This window comes from Dermacentor variabilis, chromosome 1 (genome assembly GCF_050947875.1).
Source record: "Dermacentor variabilis isolate Ectoservices chromosome 1, ASM5094787v1, whole genome shotgun sequence".
NCBI classification, from domain to species: Eukaryota; Metazoa; Arthropoda; class Arachnida; order Ixodida; family Ixodidae; genus Dermacentor; species Dermacentor variabilis.
In genome coordinates, this window is record NC_134568.1 from 146,239,431 (window position 1) to 146,262,269 (window position 22,839).

The 22,839-nt window shown below is 46.0% G+C and overlaps 1 protein-coding gene across 2 annotated transcripts in view; it reads right to left on the reverse strand.

The window, feature by feature from the left end:
- Positions 1 to 22,839, reverse strand: part of LOC142586057 (ileal sodium/bile acid cotransporter-like) — a 255,466-nt gene that overhangs the window by 131,039 nt on the left and 101,588 nt on the right. Inside the window, exons 2-3 of one of the 2 annotated variants that reach the window (XM_075697319.1) lie at positions 15,718 to 15,807; positions 12,389 to 12,594 (exon numbers count right to left, since the gene is read on the reverse strand). In XM_075697319.1, the coding sequence (XP_075553434.1) occupies positions 12,389 to 12,594; positions 15,718 to 15,807 (296 nt within the window). The remainder of the gene's footprint in view (positions 1 to 12,388; positions 12,595 to 15,717; positions 15,808 to 22,839) is intronic. The other variant, XM_075697327.1, reaches the window with a different exon arrangement.

Sequence of the window (22,839 nt, forward strand, 5' to 3'; positions counted from 1 at the left end):
CCTGACAGTGCCAACGTGGGAGCGGCCCGCCTTGGCTTAAGAAGTCGAGCCTCTGGACCTCATTACAATAAATGTTTTCACACACACATACACACTGCTACTGTGTCTGGTTGAGCTCTATACCACCAGGTGGCTGCACCATGCAGACCATTCACATTTGCGTTTCTGCTCATCCCATGAAGCGACACGCAAGGGGACACGGCCAGACCCTGTCCCCTTGCGCTTGCGTTTACCCTAATACAGGACTCGCGAAACGCTATTGCGTTGGTAATCTTCCGGTGTAAAGTGACGGCCGCAATCGCGCAAGTCCTGGCGCCGATCGGATAGCCGCAGCCAGTCCGCTCGTCTACTGGCTTGCAGAGGGACACGATGTCGCAGCTTGACATATTGCCAGTCGTTACGTTTGCAGTCAACAACGCAACAAAGTCGAATCACAGCGTTCGCGAAAAGACAGACCGACACTGACGGCGGAGCTGTCGTCAAAGACGGAGCACGTTGTAACACAAGCAGACTACGCTTGCTGTGTGCCGGAAGTGCTTAAGTGTAGTGAGAAATTGGTCTTGCGCATTCCCTTTATGTTACTTTCTTTTTATAAAAACAAATTAACTAACATTCCAACTACTACGAACATCATTTGTTTACCATAAAGTTGGAAAAATTATCGATCACGCGCCCTGGTCAGCCAGTCGGAGAGCTCGCCCCACTGACGTCATAGGGGTGATTTGCGTCATATGGGTAGGGGCGGCTTAAAATTCCGCCGCGCAGTGTGCTGCGATCGGCAGCGACGTGCACTTTTGAAATCTTATAATAAATTACACGCTTTACGCGGAGCACTTAGATGCGTGAAATAATGATCAGAAGCACCTACTCTAACGACTCAGTACCTTTGTAGAAAGTCGTCGAAATCGTTTCAGGGTCCCTTTAAAGTAATGTCCGCCGCTTCGAGTAGACCAGCTCATGGACTAGAATTGTGCTATCTGCAACAGGCAAATTTTTACAGTGATGATGTATGTGGCTAGGGCTCTATGCATTTTTGTTCTCAGTGAACGAAAATGATCATCAATGGCATTCATGCTGCCGTAAGCAAACAGAAAATGCAATGGCTCATGGCCCCGTAAAGCGGAGACTTCAAGCACTCAGCAAAGTGAAGCGAACAGTGCTTAACTTCTTTGTAATCACGCATACAACATACAGAACAGCATGTCGAAAGCTCATAATCAATGGCTAATACCCCCGTAAGCATGCAAAAAATGCAGACTCGTAGTCCCGTAAAGTTCATGCCTACTCACTTTGCGTGACTTAGCTGCGATGACACTATACCCCTGTTGTCCTTGTCGGTGGTTTCAATGTGGATGTGTCGGTACCGAAAAGGGAGCAGTTTGCGCGTTCCGTGTTGCAAACATATCCCTTGCGATGCCGCACCGATCCGTCCCAACCGACCACCCAGCGGCGTACGTGCTTCCATTTGACACTATCAAAGAATGTGATTGCAGTTGCGAGTGAAATAATGACCACCGATTAAGACAACAAATGTGTGTGCGTACCTTTCGTCACGATGACCACCCATCAAGACAATAAATGAGGTCCTACCTTTGTTCAAAATTATGTGTCACCTCCGTGTCGTGTGCTAAACAGCTTCGCTGGTCAACCACCTTCACAGAGTGGAATGGCTCATTAAATATTGTCTGAAAGTGTTCGTTGAAAAATCTTATATATACTACAGCCGTCCGTATACTCATTGGCGCTCCTCTGAGTGACATGAATCTAGACAACCGAGTGTATTCGTAGATGGTGCAAACTGACACGTTATTTATCTCTAGCGAATCGTTCGCGTTTCGCGTCTAACAAACAACAAGTGGTGCCACTGTAATGTAGCTATAGTTAAGCAAACAGTGAACAGTTACTGCAGCATACGACGCGAGGAGCGGGTCGCGCGGTTTTGGCTGTCAGCGGCTGCGGATGAACCAGAGTGGCCTAACTACGAAGGCAAGGCGTTCAGAAGTAAATGAGAAAAAAGAAATATCTCGACCACGATATTTACTCATATTTCACAGAGCCGTCATTTGATATGCGTAGAACGCTGCGAGAGGAAGAGTTGCAGCGCGAAAATGTGGTATCACGGCCGCTTCAGAGCGACTGAATCTGAGTGCCCGGGCGTTTTCGCGTTCTGGCCCCAACCGAACGGAGCCGGGAATCGAGCTGGTGGCTTCGTGCCCAGGAGCGGAATGGCAAAGCCGCTGCATCACCGCGCGACAAATTACGGCTTTCCAGACAACTTGAAAATATAGATGAGAGCTATAGAGGTGTCTGAACATTTACAACGTTTATAAACCACGGCCTTCGTGAGGTTAGCAAAAGCAGCTTCACAGCAAGTAGCCATAGGAACTTGAGAAGTAGTGACAAAAAGTTTGTCTCGCTTTTTCTTTTCTTTTTGCTGTCGATCCAGTAATTTCCGCATAGGTTTCCCCGATTCCTCGAGAGCGCAGCAAAGTGATTAATTGCATCGCCCTTTAATGAGACCAGTTCAAAGCGCGTTCCAAGCGCAGGGCGGCTTCTGACGCGAGAAAGAAGGCCATTACGACACGCTAATATGAGGTGGTGGTCCCACGGTACCACACACCACTGAAGCATGCGCCTACACCCTGTACTGCGGTAGAGTGGCTAACCATGCGTCCGAAAATCAAGTAAATTTTATATATCCAGCAGAAACACTAGAAGTTGTTCAGGTATCTCGAGGTAGCTTGACAGAGGACCCAAAAACCCCCTACCAGAGAGAGAGATAGAGCGAGGCAGAGAACGGAGTAAAAAAATCGATGCACAGAACTTTTGGAAATTATAGAAAAAAATTTAGATTCAGTCTACTCTGTGAAGGGGGGTGACCAGCGGAGCTATATATATGGTGATAAATATGTTGATTGAAAATAAGACACATACTACAATGAATTTCGTTTGTTCAAGATTTTTTGGTTGTTTTAAGAAATTGCATACTCAATGTTTTTTTTTCTTTTTAACCTTCATTTGGTCACCAAGGTGACTATCGCTTTATGATCGCTATGATATACGGCCAGTGGCTCTGTGGCGACACTGGAAAGGTCCTTGGGCGATGTGAGGTCTATGCACAACCAATGACGCATCGTGGGTACACTGATGTTTGTGTAACATTGAATGCCGAACCTTTCCAAGAGAAACGCCACGAACCACTTTCCGTCTGGCCGAGACGCCTCTGTGTTGAAATCACCCACAATTACGATGGGAATGGAGTCAGTAGGGGTGATCCAACCCAGGAGGTTAAAGAAAAACAGCTAGATTGGAAGCTCCCGTATAGCGTCTTACAAGGAAAGGTAAAGTGAATGCTTTCCCCTCCTTCACCTGAAATAGAGCCTTGACGGGTGATTTCCGCTTACAAATTAAGTTATTTGGCTCTGTTATTATAATGCTAGGCTAATTAGAAAATAAAAGCTGGTTGCTCCCAACGAAAATAATTTCTGAATATTGATGACGCTCTTCTCAGCACAATATGCCAGGATATTCAGATTTCACGCTAAAACCAGTAATACAGGGATACACGCAGATACCTGTGGGTCTGGTAAAATAAGCCACGATTAACCGAGGAGGTTGGTTAACTCGTGGCAAGTGTGCGAAAAGCGCTTCTTCGCCATTTTTTATCGTTTATTTATAGTTTTATCGCGGCCCTCCTGTGCGGCTTCACCTTCGGCACATCGTTTCCACTCCAGCGCTTTTTCTTCGACCTCCTTGGATCCAACCCAAGGTGCTTGGAGTTCGCGGCTCGATGTTCGTCCGTCGTGCCGGCCGCCGCCGCGCACATTCCCGCTTCCGTTCACGACGGTGTTTCTTCGTAGGCGCGCTGCTGCGCAGTCCTCGCCGCCTACCCATTGCACGCGTGGGTGGGAACTTAGATAAGATTACGTGTGTTTGAGGGTCTATAGAACCCGCGACGACAAACCGCAATCCATACTGAACAGTGTTTATTCCGGTTTTACTTTTTTTAGTACGGTACTTTTTTTATGACAATACATTTTGACACTTCTCGCGATTAAAAGCAGCTAGGGCATACACGGCCATACGCTTTTGATTTATGCTTTAGCTCTTTTCGCTCTGCGGTCTGCCACCTTTTCTGCCTACGCACACAAACCAAGGTAAATATACCTGGTAGCGAAGCTTCCATAGGAGCCCACACGTTCAAAACATGGCGGTTCATCGGCGGTTCATGGGGCTTAGCGCCATCTGTATGTGGTGGGAACACTTCTGGCGGAAGAAAAAACAATGTGGCGCCATATCCGTTAAAAGCAAAAGTGACGTCGTGTTGTTTTGGAAGGCGCGAAAATTGTTTTGTTGGTCTGCCTTTGGAGCTATATATTCAAGTGCCCCGCCATTCGACTTCATGGGCGTTTCGAGCTTTCAGCGCGGAAAGCGATGTAGGAAAAGGCCAGCCGTACGGTTGTGAAACCGCACCCTTGCAGAGAACGCACTTTCTTTGGAGGCCGACGAAAGCTTTCGGTGTAGAGCGCTGATCCTATCGTCGGATGCCAAGCCCGTCAGCCAGCGCAGTCGCACGAAAACAACCACACAATTATCTGGCGGTCGTAACTCACTACTTCTGACTGAACAGGTTAAGAAGCGATGAAGGTACCCGCGTCACCAAATTCAGACAAACTTCGACAAGCAAAAAAGCACAACGTGTGAGGGGGGCGTATTTCAACAGGTGAACTTTACGAGCGCACCATTTTGCACATTTCAAGACGTGCATTGCATTGCGAGTGATAGCGGCATCAACGCCCCCTGTAATGATGGGCGATGAAAAGAAATGTACTTATTAATAATAAATTAAATAAACTTGTATTCTCATAACTCGTCCCGAATATATAAAATTGACCAGGAATATTATTTTCGTTGAATGAATCTAACTGTGTCTCACTTGAATTAAAAAATGCTTTTTTCGTTCCCAATGTTTGTTCCCTACAAACATGGTCGCGCTTCAATCGCTGCTCCCATAACCCCCCTTGCTGATGTCGGTAACAATTTGTACTGAACCGCTTTTCGCCCGAAGCTTCGCGACCTATGTGGATCGACCTTGCACAAACCGCCAGAACCTACACTCTAAAAACAGTTGCGCCCTTCGGGGTGTATATGTGCCACACAACGATAATCGTCATCTGCCTAGCTTGCGTTTCCTTTCTTGAAAGTGTTGCGCCCGATACTTTCCTGTCGAGAATGCTCGGTCGTGCTGATAACGCACATGCCGTTCCTGACTTCGAAGTACCGGGCTCGCAGCGCTAAAGAAAGGAAATGCGGACAAGACAGATGATAATTGCTGTCTGTGCAACAGTCTTTAGAGTGTAGCGTATAACAGCTCCGCTGTAAAACTCGGAAATGAGAAATTAGTACCGTATATTATCGTAACATTATTGTGATAGTGCGCAGGCATGCAGGCAGGTAAACTAGAAAAGTTTATCCCCTCGAAGCAATACACAGATCGATAATGATAGCAGTTAGCAACATCGGCGGTCGTCGAATCAAATGTCCCAACCCATGCGCGATGTCCCCTATTTATAGAGGCGTACGTCGTCATACATTCTAGATTATCTTGATTTATGCGCTGAAGCTAGAGAACGTGCTACAGTAATCGGTTCTGATGCGTACACTCTGATAGGACGGGCCTGCTTTCTACACGTGGCTATCAAGATGCACGAACACCCTTATATCGCGAGTGCATCTCGCGCGACGACATAAATGTGACAACGCGTATCGCGTTTAATCTGGCAAAAGGTACACAGAGAGATGGAAGGAAAGGCAAAACGGACGCACACCCTGTTTGCCACTCTGCACTGGGGTAAAGGGCTGAGAAAAGAGGGAAGTGGGAGAGAGTACCACTCGCGAGCACACTCGAACGAGCTCACCAAGTCTACAAACGATCGCAGAGACCTATCGACTTCAATACCGTAACAGCACCTCCGGTGCTTTCTGCACCAGCAATACGCACGACCGTGGTACGTACAAGAACCTTGGCTTCTGAAAACGTTCTTGAGTCTGGTAGGTTCAGTGCTCTCCGCAAAGGGTGACTCTGGACGTAATAACGAGAACAAAAGCACACGAGGTGTCCAATATTTTCTTCGATGCCGCAGGAGTCGCACTTAGGCGTGTCAGACATTTAAATGCAGAACGTGTATGCTTTCGTGAATGTGACACCGATCGGGAAAGAAGCTCGCGAATACACACAAAATTGCCGTGGGACTGGCCACTCGAGGCACTTTGCGTGTATTCGCGGGCTTCTTTCACGCTCGAAAAAAAAAAAAACACTTATGCAGCACGTAGTGAGCAACAGAAAGCTGCATCGGGAGTTTTTCATGTTGATCTACAATTTCCTTACTCACACTTTTCATTTAATTATAATATTTGAGAAGTTGATTAATTAATTAAGACTAATTATATAGCTAGACAGAATGCAAAAAATACTTAGTATCTCCAAGCGACGGCAAACAACATTACATTGGTTCTGCCCAGCTACTTGGCATTCGCATAGTCTTAAACTCTGGCTAAAGTTAGCTGGGACACCCTGTACGTAATACTTAAGAACGTATGCGTATTGATAACACCTGACCTTTCTTTTGATATAACTTCCTAGGCGATTCTTTTGGAATGCTCACACTGTTTTATTGTATTCTTTCTCTGTTAACGCTTCGTACGCGTTTTCTTTTTCTTTGTTTTTTTCGTTTATTTTTTGGCTGGTATTTTGACTTCACAATTTAATGCTCCTGAAGTGTTCTTTCTTGATTGTTATGCTGGCGTTACAATTTCATTCGTCTTTTTTCTATCGTAGTTGGATTGTTCTATGAAATTGCTGTGGAGGCGGTAGTATTCGTATAGGAAATGACCCCTGTGGCATAAATCGTAACGCCTAATAGGTCAGCGCTGCCATCCTGGCTTAGTGACCCCCGTCTATTAATATATATGTGGGTTAGCTCATTCATGAGTTGGCTCTCTCCGTCACACACCCATGAGTCTGAGTGAGCCTCAGTGAGTTCTAGTTGGTGGGAGTCTAAGCAAGCCCGAGTGATTTAGCGTTTGAGTGAATCCAAGTGTGTACAAGTGTGCGCGAGTCCGAGTGTGTTGAACCGAGTCTGCGTAGGTCCGAGTACGCGGATCTGAGCATCAGCGAGTCCGAGTGGGAGTGGATATGGGTGAGAGTGAGTATCGATAAATCGTAGCGTTTGTGAATCTGAATGAGTTCAAGAAAGTTTAAATTTCAAGTGATTCCATTGTTTTTTAATCCAAGAGACTGCAATTGAGGCTGGGTCCATAAGAACCCGAGTGAACTCGACTAGCGAGAGTCCCTTCTGAACAGCAAGCCTAAATAAGGACATGCGAAGAAAGGACTTGCATAAACTCAAATTTTACGCATGTAAGGTGTCATGTTGTGCACTAAATTGCCCCAGCCTAGTTTTGTGAAGCACAGATTTCAGCACAGATATGTAGCTTGCACACTAGTCGACATTAACTGCATGCGTTCCCTGCGCAGATGTCTTTTTCTGTGTATGTAGCTATTGGATATGTTCAAGCGGCATTGTGTATTTGTCAATGCAAAAAGAAAATGCTTTTTTTTATCGCACAGCGAAATATATCGGACTGTATTGCGAGATCGATGACCTAAAACATATTCCTGCAAACTACATAACGCACGATCAATGCAGCTCAGTGTGATCAGCCTTGAAGCGCGCGAAACGCGCGTATTCAGAGAAACGTTTCGTTAAACATTTCTGACGCAAACGCCCCACTGGCCTGTCTCATCGCCGGATAAGTACTATGTGCCACGAGCCTCGGTCGCGGCATTAGTTATAGGTCTTTTTCTCAACATTTAAAATAATACTGTACGCAATCGCGTGTTGGGGGAGCCGATACTGCGTCGGCTATGTCCTGGCAGTCTGTTAAACAGGAGCGTCGCGTCGGCTTATAGGTGTCATTTCATAAGACGTGGCCTCCAAGATCGCAACGGCGCACTGTTGCGCCATTGCAATCTTGGAGGTCGCGCTAATGGCCGCGCAGAACGGCGCTTCTCTTATGTAGATGGCACCACCCCGAGTTGTGCAGCTCGATTAGACTATACCACGTTCCATACATAGTAGTCAACGCTGTGGAAGCTACGCAAAAAGTTCGGCCAAGAAAAGTTAATATCACTCCGCGAGTTTCGTCCGTGCTTCGCTGCGCACCAACGGCGTTTGCTCGCGCGAGCGTGCACATTAAGTTCCTCTCGACGGGTTGCAAAAAAAAAAAAAAAAAAAAAGAAAGCGAAAAGAACAACCAAAAGAACAACGAAATAAAAATGATCTAAAACAATGAATTGGCAGCTGTATACCCCAGTGTGCCTGTTACTAAGGGTTAAAACTTGTTTCGTTCAATATTGAACCTATACAAAAAAAAAAAAAACAGTTGGGCACAATTGCAGTCAAAAAACATCGAACTATATCCAAGTGAACGAAACCACTGCAAGAAGTCTCTCTGCAGCCTCCAAAGCGTTGACTGCTATGTATGGAACTGAGTATAGGTTGCCTCAATGCGCACCTCCTCCCCGGCGGGCGAGGGACATATCGAGGCATCCTGGGTTAGCAGAATGCGTTGTTGGGCAAGTTGGTTCATTGTATTTGGTAAGATTGGTTGCGCTTTGTAGACGATCACAAGGAAGAAGACAGGACAGGCGCAAACTAACAACTGAGGTTTATTCGAGGAAAACAGTTAAATATAAGACCATGCCAGCGCAGGCGCATCAGGGTATCAGCAGCAGAAAAGAAGAAAAAAACACAAGATCAGAAAAAACCAATGGCGTGGCTCAGCTAAACATATTATCTAGGAAACGTGCCTCCCTATTGTAAAGCAAGACCGATGTGTGACTGATGCATGCTTGTCCCTTCTTTTCTTATATAATATGCCTCTAGAAGTTCTCGTGCTTTTTCGTTATTGCACTTGCGCAGGATCTTAACCTGGTTCAGCAGAGGCCTGCGTTTATGATCTAAGCAATGCATGGGTAAATGACGTTGCTCCCGGTTTATAATTGACTTTTCGCGTTCTCGAATTCGCACGTTCAAACAACGGCCCGTATGGCCTATGTAGGTTTTGCCGCATGTCAGGGGAATCTCTCTTCAATGTGGATCGAACAACTCGAGGTGATGAGCTAGAACTTCCCGTGCGCAATAACCGAGCAAGATACAAAGCGCGTCATGCGTGCGTGAAACGTATACCAGAGCTCCAGAAGAGGCGCGGAGACGACCCTGGGGCAACGCTTGTCGAACCAAGACAATTGGTGACTGCGATAGCCGCAAGCCATAAACTTAGTTACAATAATGACAGCTAAACGTAAGGTTGGCCAGTAAAGCGTTGCACAGGTTGCATAGCATCGGCAAACTCGCCAAGCTCGTAATTTAGCCTTCCGCCTTAAAAAAGCGCCGGCGCTGGTGTTTACAATAGCGTTCCTTTTTTCGGTTTGCGCAGCTAACAACACCGCGTTTTTTTCTCTCCATATAAAGTCTAAGAATTCAACCGCGAAATCGGTACTATCGTTTATTGTCAGTAACAGGAGCTTTATCTCATTAGGAGTTATTATATATTTGTTTTCATGACCAGCGCCTTTTACTGGAACCCTGTGAATAAAGCTTCATACAATTTGTTGCTTCCGCGAGAAGGCATGATTCACTATGCGTCATTAGCATAAATTAACACGCTAAAAAACGTACCGAACTTCCCTTTCATCTGATTTATTCAGTGCGTGATCTGTAATCGCTATACAGCCGGTTTTAAAACATGGTGCAGTCCTTAAAGCTATAGACTTCTCGCAGCCTGAATAACGCCAGTGTGACAAAAAGAGCTAGCAAAATCAAATACGCGAAGACATGTTGCGACTGACTTTGTCTTGTTTACGTTTCAATTCATAGTGATGATCTTTATAAAGAGCGCATTCATAGAGATCATTTCATGGGTGGCGTGCGTATCGCTCTGAGGTAGAAGTTAAAAACCGAAAAAAATAACGCTGGTAAATAATTCCTCTGGCTAGCCATATCGATTAGGATGCTGGGCTCGTCTCCTATGAGAAACGAGAGACCTTCCGGCATTGACATCAGTTTCTGCTTTCGCATGCCGCCCGCATGCAAGTACAACACGACTTTCTTCTTCGATCACGTTTTTGTGTAGCTTGCAGCGGTCGTGGCTTTTAACACGATACTTTAATAATTTAAGTTTGACATCCCGAGAGAGAGATTGATAAAAGAGAAGGCAGGGCCGGAGGTTAACCAGTCAAGGGTCCGGTTGCGTACTCTATGCTGGGTGAAGGGAGAACGGGGGAAAAAGAAGAAGGAAGAGAGAAGGGAGGGGAGGGAGAGAGACATGCACGGACAGCACTACGGAGTCAAAGGCGCTCGCACAGGCCAGATGTTCTCAGGAAGCACAAAAATGCCGTCACTGCCTTCTGAGCCCATGTTCAGCGGGCACGGTGCTCTAGTATTTTCTGTTCACTCAGACGACTATCATCTAGTTTTCTGAACGCGTTGTACGTCGATTGTCTTTGGGTTTCAAATTGAGGAGATCCGGAAGCTGCAGTACAGGCGACGGGAGATGCCGTAGCAGAAGACTAAGCACTAATTATGACCACCTGCGTTTGAGAGCCGAAAACGTTAACTTTACACCAGCGGTGTTGCACTCCACCGCCAGAAGAATGAGCTCGTCGCGGCCAAAAATTGAACGGTGACCTCGTGCTCAGCAACAGAACGACATAGCCATCCAGGCGCGTCGCTTCGTGTAATCGGTACCATTCATCACTATATGCTATGATGAAACGCAGCGAAAACAGAAAACCAAACAAACAAATGGAAGAAGTAAGGAGAAGGCGGAAGGACTGAGCGATGTACTCTCCACTAACACAGCGGAGAGTGTATCGGCGCGCATACATATGTAGTACACGTGAGCACCGCAACACCAAGGAATCACACTCGTGACTACAGGGTACATGGTTCGCTCTGCTAAAGTGGCGCACACAGAGATGCTGACGCGCAAAGACGAAACGAACGCGGAGACACTTACAGTCATGTCATAACAACTAGCCGCCGTTGAGTGCAACGTCAACCATAGGAATCTAATTATTCGTATTCTCCGTGAAAAGCGATGTAGTGCAAAAGTGATTAATTCCGCATCGTATATCTAACTCCGACGTGGTCGCCACTTCTGCTTCGTTTTAAAATCCTTGCTTCCCAAAAGGTTTTCACGTGCTTTGCTTGCAGTGATACGGTAAAGCTGCGGGTGGTCTTGGGTTGTATTATGCCGCTTGGAAGAAACGATAAAAAAAAAACTGAACAGACACTCGTAGATCTGAAATTCGCATTTTACTGAAGCTTGTTCAATCGAACATTACTTGTTCGATTGCAAAAGCATCCGCCATGGTGACGCAGTCACTATGGCGCAGCGCTGCCGAGGCCGAGAGCGCGGTGTCAAATCCCCGCCGCGGAGGCCGCATTCCGATGCGGCCTACGCGGCGGTGATTGCAAAAATACCCATGTATTTAGATTCAAGTTCACGCTAAAGAACCCCAGATGGTCTAAATTAATCCGAAGTCCCGCACTACAGCGTGCCTCATCATCATGTCGTGATTTTGGCACGTAAAATCACAGAATTAAAGAAAAAAATGCGATAGCCTTTCACCTTGAGTATTTACTATGTCGCTTCATTAGCGCCACATTACTTTTATTTTTCAAGGCAGGCTCTACTGTTGAGGCAAACGAAAAGCCTACCGTCGAAAGGTGATTGATAATTTTACGTGATGTCATGCAAGCTTTCTTGCCTACCTGATACCGCGCTTGTTAGACAATGGCTGTTGTATGCGGTGCTTTGTATGTCAAATTTAAAGAAAAAAAATATATATATATATATATATATATATATATATATACGCAGGAAGGAGACGACGAACTTTTTGGAAGACTTCTTTTACTTAACGTTTTCGGCTGGTGGACCAGCCTTCGTCAGAGTACAGGTATTGTACAGGTATTGTCAGAGTACAGGTACTGTACTCTGACGCAGGCTGGTCCACCAGCCGAAAACGTTAAGTAAAATAAGTCTTCCAAAAAGTTCGTCGTCTCTTTCCTGCGTATGTTACGTCGGGTCCTGCGTGCTGAACTTTGAAGAAAACCCCTATATATATATATATATATATATATATATATATATATATATATATATATATATATATATATATATATCTATATATATATATATATATATATATATATATATATATATATATATATATATATATGGTAGAATGGTGGCGCATGCCTTCCAACGCTACTGGAAGCTTACGAAAAGTGCCGATCGTTAAGGTGGCACACTTCACCTGAGAGGGACGTCCCCGTCGACGAAATATGCGAATACGTTGGAGACAGTCCCGCCGGGGCAGCATGCCATGATGAGCATGCCGATGGCGTAGAGGCCACTCAATCGCATGCACGTCAACAGGCCGAACGCCAGCAGGGGCATCATCACGAACTGGCACAGCATTCCCACAGCCACGCCGAACGGTCGCCGCAGGTGCGCCCACAGCTGCAGAAGGATCGCAGCAACAGCTTAGAGAGAACATGGCAGCAGCACATTTTACGCACACCGTGCTGGATTTGTCCAAAGAACACAAACTCTACCGCCCTGCCATTGTCGGACAGCCGGTTGATGGTATGCTTAAGCGAAATCTGAGTGGTTCGCTGCAGAAGAGTGAGAAAGAGAGAAACAAAATGAGGGGATACTGGTAACTCAATTTTCATGGCGACTACAGCATCACTGCACAGCCCCAACTACCTTCTGCTGACCATAGACCATGTCTGCTGACATAGCCATAGCCAAAGCATACGAAAGCATACCACACAAGATACATTCTTCGTAACATAAATAGTCCTGGCCCACTCCATATAGTAAAAAAAAAAAGAAGGCACATTCGTCTTTTTGCACTCTGACGTACTCAATGTGCGAGGATAGAGAAGGGGACCCATAGGATCTGTGCAGGTATCTGTTGCTTATTATATACTTTTCCTGCCTCTGGCATGGAGGCTGCACGACTTCCTCAATATCCGCTCTCTCATGCATGAGAACGATATCATATGTGGTCTGCCCATAAGACCTGGATTCGAAAATGCGAATATTCGCAGGAAGCTTTGCATGTTTTTCATGAATAAGCACAGACTGCCGAGCTCGATGTCACGACTGAAAAGTCCTGCTGTACGCTAGTATAACCAAGGCCGCAGGATGGTGGCGTCAGAGACGGACTTTCATCTCAATATAAGTCCTACGATTATGCCAGAAAGTGGAGTGCGGCTGCTTGGAGTCGACATATCTCGTTGAGGATCCGTTGCCTCACTGCTTCGAAAGGTTCGCAGAACGTCGGCTACAAATCTGCACTTGGTGTGCAGGATTGTGCGAAGGAGTGCCGGGGCGCGCACTGAGGTGGCTCGCCGCCTTGTACGCTTCGCTCTGTAACCGCGGGTAATTTACCAGGCGCAATTTCACCGACCTGCTGCTCGGCATTGGGGGAGTCTAGAGGTGATAAGTAAAGACGTACTAAGAACTACTATGCCACTTCCTCGTCCGACACCCATTCAAGATTTGCAGCAGCTCACTAGAGTCGACACTGTCTTAGAGCCGGTGACTCAGTAAGAGAAAGCCAGAATTTTTAAGACAGCGCGTTTTGGCTGCCGAGGCTAGTAATTATCACTTCAATGGCAGGCCCCTTCTGACATTAACAAAGAATGACCTCCCACTGCGACGAGCAAAACGAGAGCAAGGTGAAAGCAGGAGTCCACGTTTCGACAAGTGGACTTGATGCCTTGAAAAGAACAAGTCCACTTGTCGAAACGTGGACTCCTGCTTTAACCTTGTTCTCGTTTTGCTCATCGTCTTGAGTTTCCATCTCCCGCATTCCCCGCGTTTTCCCTGGACTTCCACTGTGATGCTGCACGAACAAATCTACCTAACTTGAAGCGACTTTAAATTTAATATACCTGCTACGCGTAAATTATACAATGAAGGTGCACACCATAGTTAAAAGATATGAAACTTAATACGTCTTGGAATTCAAATGGATAATAGCTTTCCTCTTGTTTTTAATATATATTAGAGTGCAGCTCTTAGGCACCCGTCCCTGTGGCGAGCGTCAGCGCACCTCGTAACCGAGTGAACGAGCACAGCAAAGGATGAAAGAGCGAACGCGGAGCACAGCTGAGTATAAACACTGCGATAGCGAAGAGACCGTGAGGAGGAAAGCGGAGGAGGAGGGTATGGCGAAAGCGCGAGAAGAAAAACGTAGTACCGCGCAAGACGGTCTCTGCGGCGACGATGGCTGCGAGATGGCGCCAGAGTAGCACGCGTCGTCTTTATGGAAACTTGAGAAAACCAGCGAAATAGAGACACAAACATGAAGGAAAGAAGAGACACCACAACGCTGGACCAGCAACTGAAATATATTTGAAAAAAGGACCATCCTTCAAAGACTAAACCAATGCGCGAGCATTGCGCTTTTCACTGTCGTCAGTGGGACTTTTTGAAAATGTAATTATTATTGGCATAGGCAGGATGAAAACCGAAAGAGATACTTGAGGCGTTTTATAACAGGGTATAAGAGGAAGGAAATGCATCAGTGTTCCTTCCCTCTCTCTTAACGATAAAGAGATAGCTTTCTTGAAAGGCTCAGCTTAAAACATATAGAAGTAGTAAGAGATAGGGCAAATTGTGTCTATCAAATTAGAGAATTTCGTACATTGCTAAGAGCCTTGCGCATGAGTCGGCGCTTGGGTGTTCGATGGATTGTCCGTTTTTCAAATGTATGTCTGTTGCTAGTCCAGCATTCTGGTGTCCCTTCTTTCCGTCTTGTTTGTGTCTCTATTTTGCTGGTTTTCTCAAGCATTACTATGAAACCACTGCCTCGGCAAGCAGCCCTTCTACAGTCTGTATGGAAACAAAGTACGGCATGAGCAGAGTTCTGTCTGCGGCGGATGCAGTGGAACCGCGCCCACGCGTCACCCACGCGCTGCCTCTCGCGATCTCCCGAATAGCGAGGCAGCCGCGCCACACTTCGCTCCCTTTGCAACGTGCCGCACGAGACAGAGTGTCAGAGCCATGCAAATATATCTCGAAATGAAAACACGTATAGAGCTGCACTCCAATTTAGTATTACAGAGTATCCTAATCGTCGGTGAATTTTTTTGCAAATATTTAATGCCACTGATGTCGATTGATTATTTGCGTCATTATTTCACTTTCACTTTACCCCGTCTTTAATTTCCTCCATATACTGACTGCAGCTTGGAGCGCATTCTGTTTGATTGCCGATTTGTCAGTTTTTTAAGCATTTATTAGCATTCCTAATTTGACTAGCCTTGTATGGATGTTATTTGATTTTCTTGTTTCAGAGTTATTTAATCACTATTTGAATGTGCGATATCTGGGCTGTAGTTCAGTACGATGGTTATAGTGTGATCACGGGCCTCCACCAGCTTGGGCTATTGGCCGAACTTTTTTGTGGAGTAGTATTTTCATGATTAACCAAAATAATATAAATGAAGTGAAAGCGTTATGGAAGTGCACGTCTACCACGACTCACTCAATGCAGGGACGGAATTGAAGAAAGTTACGAACACAGTGCAATTCTGCCAATAATTTCAAAGGCTGCACGAGTCATACCTTGACATTACAGTAGTGCACTAGATACAGGGACATGGTTGGAGTCTTGGCCGCTGAAATGGTGAACAATTTGGCCGCTGAAATGGCTCTCTGAAAATTCAAGCCAAGATGTAGACAGAATATAGGTGTTTATAATAGCAATAAAAAGGGTTTAAACATAAATATTAAGCATATTTTAGCATAGGAGTCTTTTACTGCACAGGAAATTGAGTATATTACCAACGGTTCCTATGACTGAAACACACAGTTAACGCCTTTGTAACAGAAACCGTCGACATGAGCAAAAAAGCAATTCGCTTGATTTTTAATGTCATTGCTGAATCTGGTACCCAGGAGACATTGCTTCAACAGATCCGTGCGAATAAAAACGGAGCGGAAGTTTCCGGCATCGATTATTGCAAGCGTCACTTCACAAACTTGCCCACGGAACACCACTAACTATACAAAAGAAAGGGGGTGTGCCCGAAGTTAAGAGAAAATAACACCGACAATTTGGACAAATTCTCAACAACTGCTGTTTTTTATATATTGCCACATCCTATATGGTCGCCGCGGGTATGTGCCAGGCGATGAGAACGACGCTGAAGTGGCGCGCGAGTGGAAAAACAGAGAGGGCCATTGCTGCTCTGTGGACTCCGTAAGCAAGCTAATTCGAACGGCGACCGCTGCGTGTAGCTTGCTCGGCGGTGCTCGGCGTTCGATCTCCGCCCCGGTGTGCCCAAGCTGGAACTTACTTGGTGGTTTGGCTGAGTTTTGGGTGGATTTGACCTTGTTATCTTACTTATCTTATTTTTGTAGGACTCATCCGTGATTGAAACAACGCTGATGTCTAAAAACTCTCCTGGGCAAGGGCCTAGCCCTTGGTCAGCCTCCCTTTCCCCTGATGATTTGCCTTTGCAATCTTTCTTCCGCAGCGGTGTTAGCAGCATCCCTGTCGCGCTGGTGCCCTCGAACGGTGGATTCATCCGGCTGAACAACCCACAAGCTGTTCAGGCCGAGCTCCAGGCCATGACGCGTCATTTCCAGATGATAAGCGATGTCCGACAATTTGGAAGAGGTGGAATAGTCTGTAGGTCATCAGATTCGACCTGTGTCGCAGACCTCCTAAAGTGTAAGACTTTCGCATCTGTCCCGGTGAGTGCGTTTATTTCTCCTCATCTAGCATGCACTAAAGGCATTGTCCGGGGCGTAGACTCTCGATTGAGCCCAACTGAGACTCTGGAGAAACTGTCTGATGCTGGCGTCATAGCTGTATACCGGTGTAACCGACTGGTAAATGGAGAAAAAGTGGCCACAGAATCAGTTATCGCTACGTTTGCTGGCCTGTCCTGCCCTTCTGAACTGAAAGTGTGGCCGCTTATTTTTAGAGTGGAACCTCTCGCTTCCCGTCCACTTCAGTGTCGGAACTGTTGGCGTTTTGGCCATAGTGCAGGAGGCTGCAAATCAAATGGACGCTGTCGCGCCTGTGGGGCCGATCATTCTCCCAATGAGTGCACAGCTGAAGCCGAAACTTGCTGCTTATGTGGAGGAAACCATGCGGCTGACTATTCAAACTGCTCGGCTAGAGCTAACGAAATACAGGTACTCGAGGTAATTGACAGGCGACGATGTTCGCGGCGAGAAGCTATTGCAGTCGTCAAGGAATGAGCCTTTAGATACGCTGGCGTCACTGCGAGGCAATCTATTTTACAGGAAGACAACTTATCGAAGCTCATTGAATCAGCCGTAGAAAAAGCAATGACAAAGGCTATGCAGCATATTGTCACAAGTGTTACCGACTGTCTTTCCCAAGTGTTTACTGCGCAGATGACACAGCTATTGCAAACAGCTGCAACTCCAATCACAAAATCAATTGCTTGTGCTGAAGAACAGGTAGCCAGTTCAGTCCTGGTGCCGAGTACCACATCGGATCCAACATTTCTTGGATCCGATCCTTGTTCTTCGCGTCAGTCAGACTCGCAGGTCGACATGGAAACAGGTCATGATACCAGGCCGCAAAAACGAACTGGGTCTCCAGTAACTGCTTCTTGTCCATATACCAAAAACAAAAAGGGTAATCCAATTTCTCATTCTGGCATCCAAGAAAGTTCATTGCGACGGTAGTCGCTGAAGTAACTATATCAGTTAGATCATCACCATAGCTTCTTTAAAAGTGCTACAGTGGAACTGTCGTTCCCTGTTTTCTGCTTCAACAGACTTATATTGCTTAACAGCTCATCTTAATCCTGACGTCATAATCTTACAAGAAACCTGGCTTACTCCTGAGAAAAATTTTCATTTTAAAGATTTTCGATCTTTTCGATTAGATCGCCTTACACAAGGAGGTGGCTTAATGATTTTGTTGTCATCTAAATTCTGCCATAAGGCGAAAATAGCTTTCAAGTTAATGTCTTCGGAATGTGAAATTTTGGCAGTGCACCTTAGTATCCCAGGCTACCGTACATTCTCAATTATAAATGCTTATTTCCCTACGGGCGTACACAGTACATATCAATTGGATAGTGCGCTTGCCAGCTGCAAAAATGAAGTCATTCTTACTGGTGACTTCAACTCGCATCACGTGTCTTGGGGTTACAAAACAGATTCAGGTGGGACACGTCTGTGGAACTGGACCATAGATAAAAACCTTTCATGCCTTAATAGCAGTGGACCTACATTTGTCCGCGGACAATCTCGCTCAGTGTTAGATTTGACGTTTTCTAGCACAAGTGTCACTGTGACATCTTGGACAACGATTGATTTCTGTACAAACAGTGATCATCTCCCGGTATACTTTGAAATTGCATGCCCTTTGACATCAGTTGAACGACAAGGCAGAATATTTGTTAATTGCAAAAAATTTAAAGACTGCTTGCGGTCCACCATTGCATCACTAAATAATAATAATGACGAAGAAATTGGCTTGAATGTTTGCTCAGCATTACAGACGTCCCGACAAAAGTCCGAATTTGTAATTCAGACAGCTAAGCGTTCCTCATCTAGTCCCTGGTGGAACAGCGAATGCACACGAGTTTATAGAAGAAGGAAAGCTGCTTGGAAAAACTTCTACATAATCAGAGCCCACAAAATTGGAAGGATTATCAATTTATTTCGGCAACCTTCAAACGTACTATTAAACATGCAAAAGATGAGTACGATAAAAACCATTTTAATTATCTATCTAATTCCAAAAACAAACGTGCTTTATTTAATTACCTTCGTTTTAGAAACAAACTCCCAATGAGCATTAATGTAGACTCAGTCGTATATACCTCACAGGAAATGCAGGAGTCCTTAGAACTACTAGCTAAAGGACTGGAGAGTCGATTCGCAACGCGTCTTCAAACTTCTGCTTTTTCTCCTGCATTCTCAGGCTACAAGGAGATATCCTATTCGGAAGTAGCAAAGGTTATGTTACAGTTGCCAACTACAGCGCCTGGCCCGGACGGCATAACAAATGCAATGTTAAAGATTTTCTTTCAAGAAGCTCCACGTGAGCTTCTGAAGTTGCTAAACTACTCTGTTAGTAACGCATGGATTCCACAAGAATGGAAGATCGCCAAAATTATTCCGTTAATTAAAAAACCAGGGGCAGGGTATACTATTGACAACATCAGACCAATTGCGTTGACATCAAACATAGTGAAACTTATTGAAAGAGTGCTTCTCGGACATATTTTAGAGTTTATTGACGACAATCGATTGTTGAGTCCGTGTCACATTGGCTTTCGATCTGGCTATTCAATATGGCACGCGCATGTAGACCTTGAAAGTCGCATTAACATCGCCAGACAGGAAAAACAATACGCGGCTCTAGTTACCTTAGATATATGCAAAGCCTATGACGGCATTGAACATACAATTTTAACGAATCGGTTACAGAGCCATTGCTTTCCAGGCTATATAGTAGCATGGGTGCATGAATTTTTAAAAGACCGGGAGTTCTATTGTTTTCGAAGCGGCTATTCTTCCAGTAAATATAAGCAAACAAGAGGTGTGCCTCAGGGATCGGTACTTTCACCAGTATTATTTAATATTTTACTGAGCAGAATCCCCGTTCACTCAGCTGTCAGTACATACGTTTATGCTGATGACATTGCCTTTTTTGGTATGGCTAGCGACATATACTCTCTTTACGAAATGCTGCAGTCGTATCTAAGGGAACTGGAAGGCTGGCTGGATAGCTTACACTTAAACCTGCATGCTAATAAGTGTGCTATCCTTGTTTTTCCCGTTAAAGACCCAGTATACATATCGCTTAACTATCATCTCGAAGATGGTGTATAAGATGTATGTTCGTCCGGTGTTAGAATTTGGATGCGTTTTATTCTCAGGTGTTCCAGCATACAAGCTTCGGCCGCTAGTTTTGTTGGAACGAGAGGCGCTACGTCTGTGCTTAGGCCTCCCAAAATTCGTTTCGAATGCCGTATTATACCTGGAGGCAAGAATCCCACCCATAATATGCCGATTTCGCCTTCTGACAGTTCAGACTTTCCTAAGGCTATATGAATCCCCATTAAACCGCCTTCTAATTATTTTCCTCTCTAATCCAGAATTATTTTTTCCTATTCATTGGCCCAGGTTTCATAGACCACAGATTATATTTGTGCAAACATTACTTGAACCACTAAATGTGCACATTCGCGAGGTGCTTCATGATAATACGCATTCAAATTACCCAGAGATCAGGTTTGATGACATTTTCCCAAACCACGCGAAACTCCTCCCTTACGGCATTTTAAACGCCATGTTGCAAGACCACCTGAGCAGCCTAGAAACAAACGTTATCATTGCAACAGATGCCTCACAGTGCGAGGAAAAAGCTGGCATTGGAATATTTTGTCCTGCGCTCGACTGGTCTTTTTTCTTTAAGGTTGCCTGATTTTGTGCCTATTTTTCTGGCCGAGTTGTTAGCAGTAATCCTAGCTTTACGTAAATTAGACCCAATTATTACAACGGCTGCCATTCTGACTGACTCCCTTTCAGTATGCTATTGCCTTACCGCTACTAATGAGTCACCCATGCTAAAACTATTCCGCTTACTAGTTCCTGCCCATGTGCGATGTGTTCATTTGATTTGGGTGCCAGGGCATAAAGGTTTGTTTTTTAATGAAACTGCTGATTCACTGGCAAATGCATCACTATCCGGCCCTGTTCTTCCTATTCTACCAGTGACAGCACAGATCACGGCGACAAGATTTCGGATGCGATCAATAAGATTAGCCTTATCAAACCCACATTTGACTGCTTCTCCAGAGTATAAGCACCTGGCATTTCCCTGGCATAGCGAATCCTGTGACACAAAGATGCTGGAGGTCTGCCTCACCAAATTACGCTGCCGCATACCCTCGCTGAATTTCTACTTACACAGGTCGGGTTTGGTTCCCTCCCCCCTCTGTTCTTTTTGTAATGAGGAAGAGACGATACACCACTTTCTTCTATCTTGTCGCCGCTTTACTGCGCTTAGAAAAAGATGGTTGGAAATACCTTTTCGAAGAATTGGCCTGGACTTGACAGAACCTGCAATTCTTTCGTTCGGAGCGTCCACTTTGGGATTCAGCCACACGGTGCATGCTTCGCTGTCCGAACATTCCTTATGGAATCTAAACGAATGCCCTGCTAAATTCCTTTATTTTTGTTTTTACTTTTAAGTTAATTATTACCAATTCAATATTACCTTCCTGATGTTATTTAACAGGCAATTCTGCGCTATTCAATGCTATTTCAATAACTATTAGGAAATTTATGCTCCATAATAATTTCGAATAATCCACCCATCTCTTGGCCAATCCCCCATCGTGGGTAGGAGCCACACGCATCACAGGCCACAACAACAACAACAACAACGACAACGACGTCGCGTTGACTGCTCTCATAAAAGTGCTTTTACACGTCCTCTACGCCGGCTATCCGTCTCCTAATAGGCTGCGACACTGGTGGAGGTGCGGGGTAGGATTGTCTCATGCTCGGCACCCCTTCGCGGAGCCATACCTCGAAAGCGGAATCACCTTCGTTCATCGAAACTCCTGTTCACCGGTACAGTCGCCGCCTGCTAGGCCTGACGCCCGAGTTCAGCCCTTTGCAGGACCCTGCTGGAACGCGTCAACCTACTTCCGCCATGGCTACTGCAACTCCATCGCAGGTGACGCTGCAGAATCCTAAGATACCAGAAAGTTTCTACGGCGACGCTTTTGAGGATGTCCAAGATTAGCTTGACCAATTTGAGCGTGTCGCCAGTTATAATGACTGGGGCTCCCAGCAAAAGCTGTCTAATGTCTATTTTGCGCTTCAAGACAGTGCGCGGACGTGGTTTGTGAACCGGGAGAGAAATTTGACCACGTGGGATGCCTTCCGCACCCAGCTGCCAGACACGTTCACTAGTAGCGACAGAAGAGACAACGCGCAGCGCCTACTTGAATCCCGTATTCAAAAACCAAACGAGAGCGTTGCCATGTTTGCAGAAGATATGGCCCGCCTTTTCCGCAGAGCAGACCCTGAGATGGCTGAAGAAAAGAAGTTGCGCTATCTCTTGCGCGGAGTGAAGAAGGAACTCTTTGCCGGGCTCGTGAGGAACCCACCAACGACAGTGGCCGAATTTACCAAGGAGGCTACCGCTATAGAACGGGCACTACAGCAACGGTACCGCCAATATGATCGCAAGAGCTCGCCGGTGAACGCTTCCATTCTACCTGAGAGCTGCAGCACGTCTCTACTTGAAGTCATCAGAGAGATTGTGCGAGAGGAGATCCGGCAGCTCTGGATCTCTCCCATGGCACCAGCGGTGGCTTCTGTCGCTGATATCGTTCGGGAGGAAGTTCGAGAGGCCTTTTCGTCGCCCGACTGGCAGGCGGTGCCGCGACGATTGACCTACGCGGAAGCTGTCTGCCGTCCACCTCCTGCCACTTCGATGCTGCTGACACCGTCGACCACTACGACGCAGCCATCACCGCCACCCCCGACGCCCTATTTTCGACAGTCACAGCCGCCGCCAACTATGCCGTATCGCCACCAGTCGATCGCTGCGCCTCGTTTCTACAGTGAATCCTCTGCCGTCTACCCGCTTCGAAAGACCGATTTGTGGCGCACCGCTGACCGCCGGCCGCTATGCTTTCATTGCGGCGAAGCAGGACATGTTTACCGCGC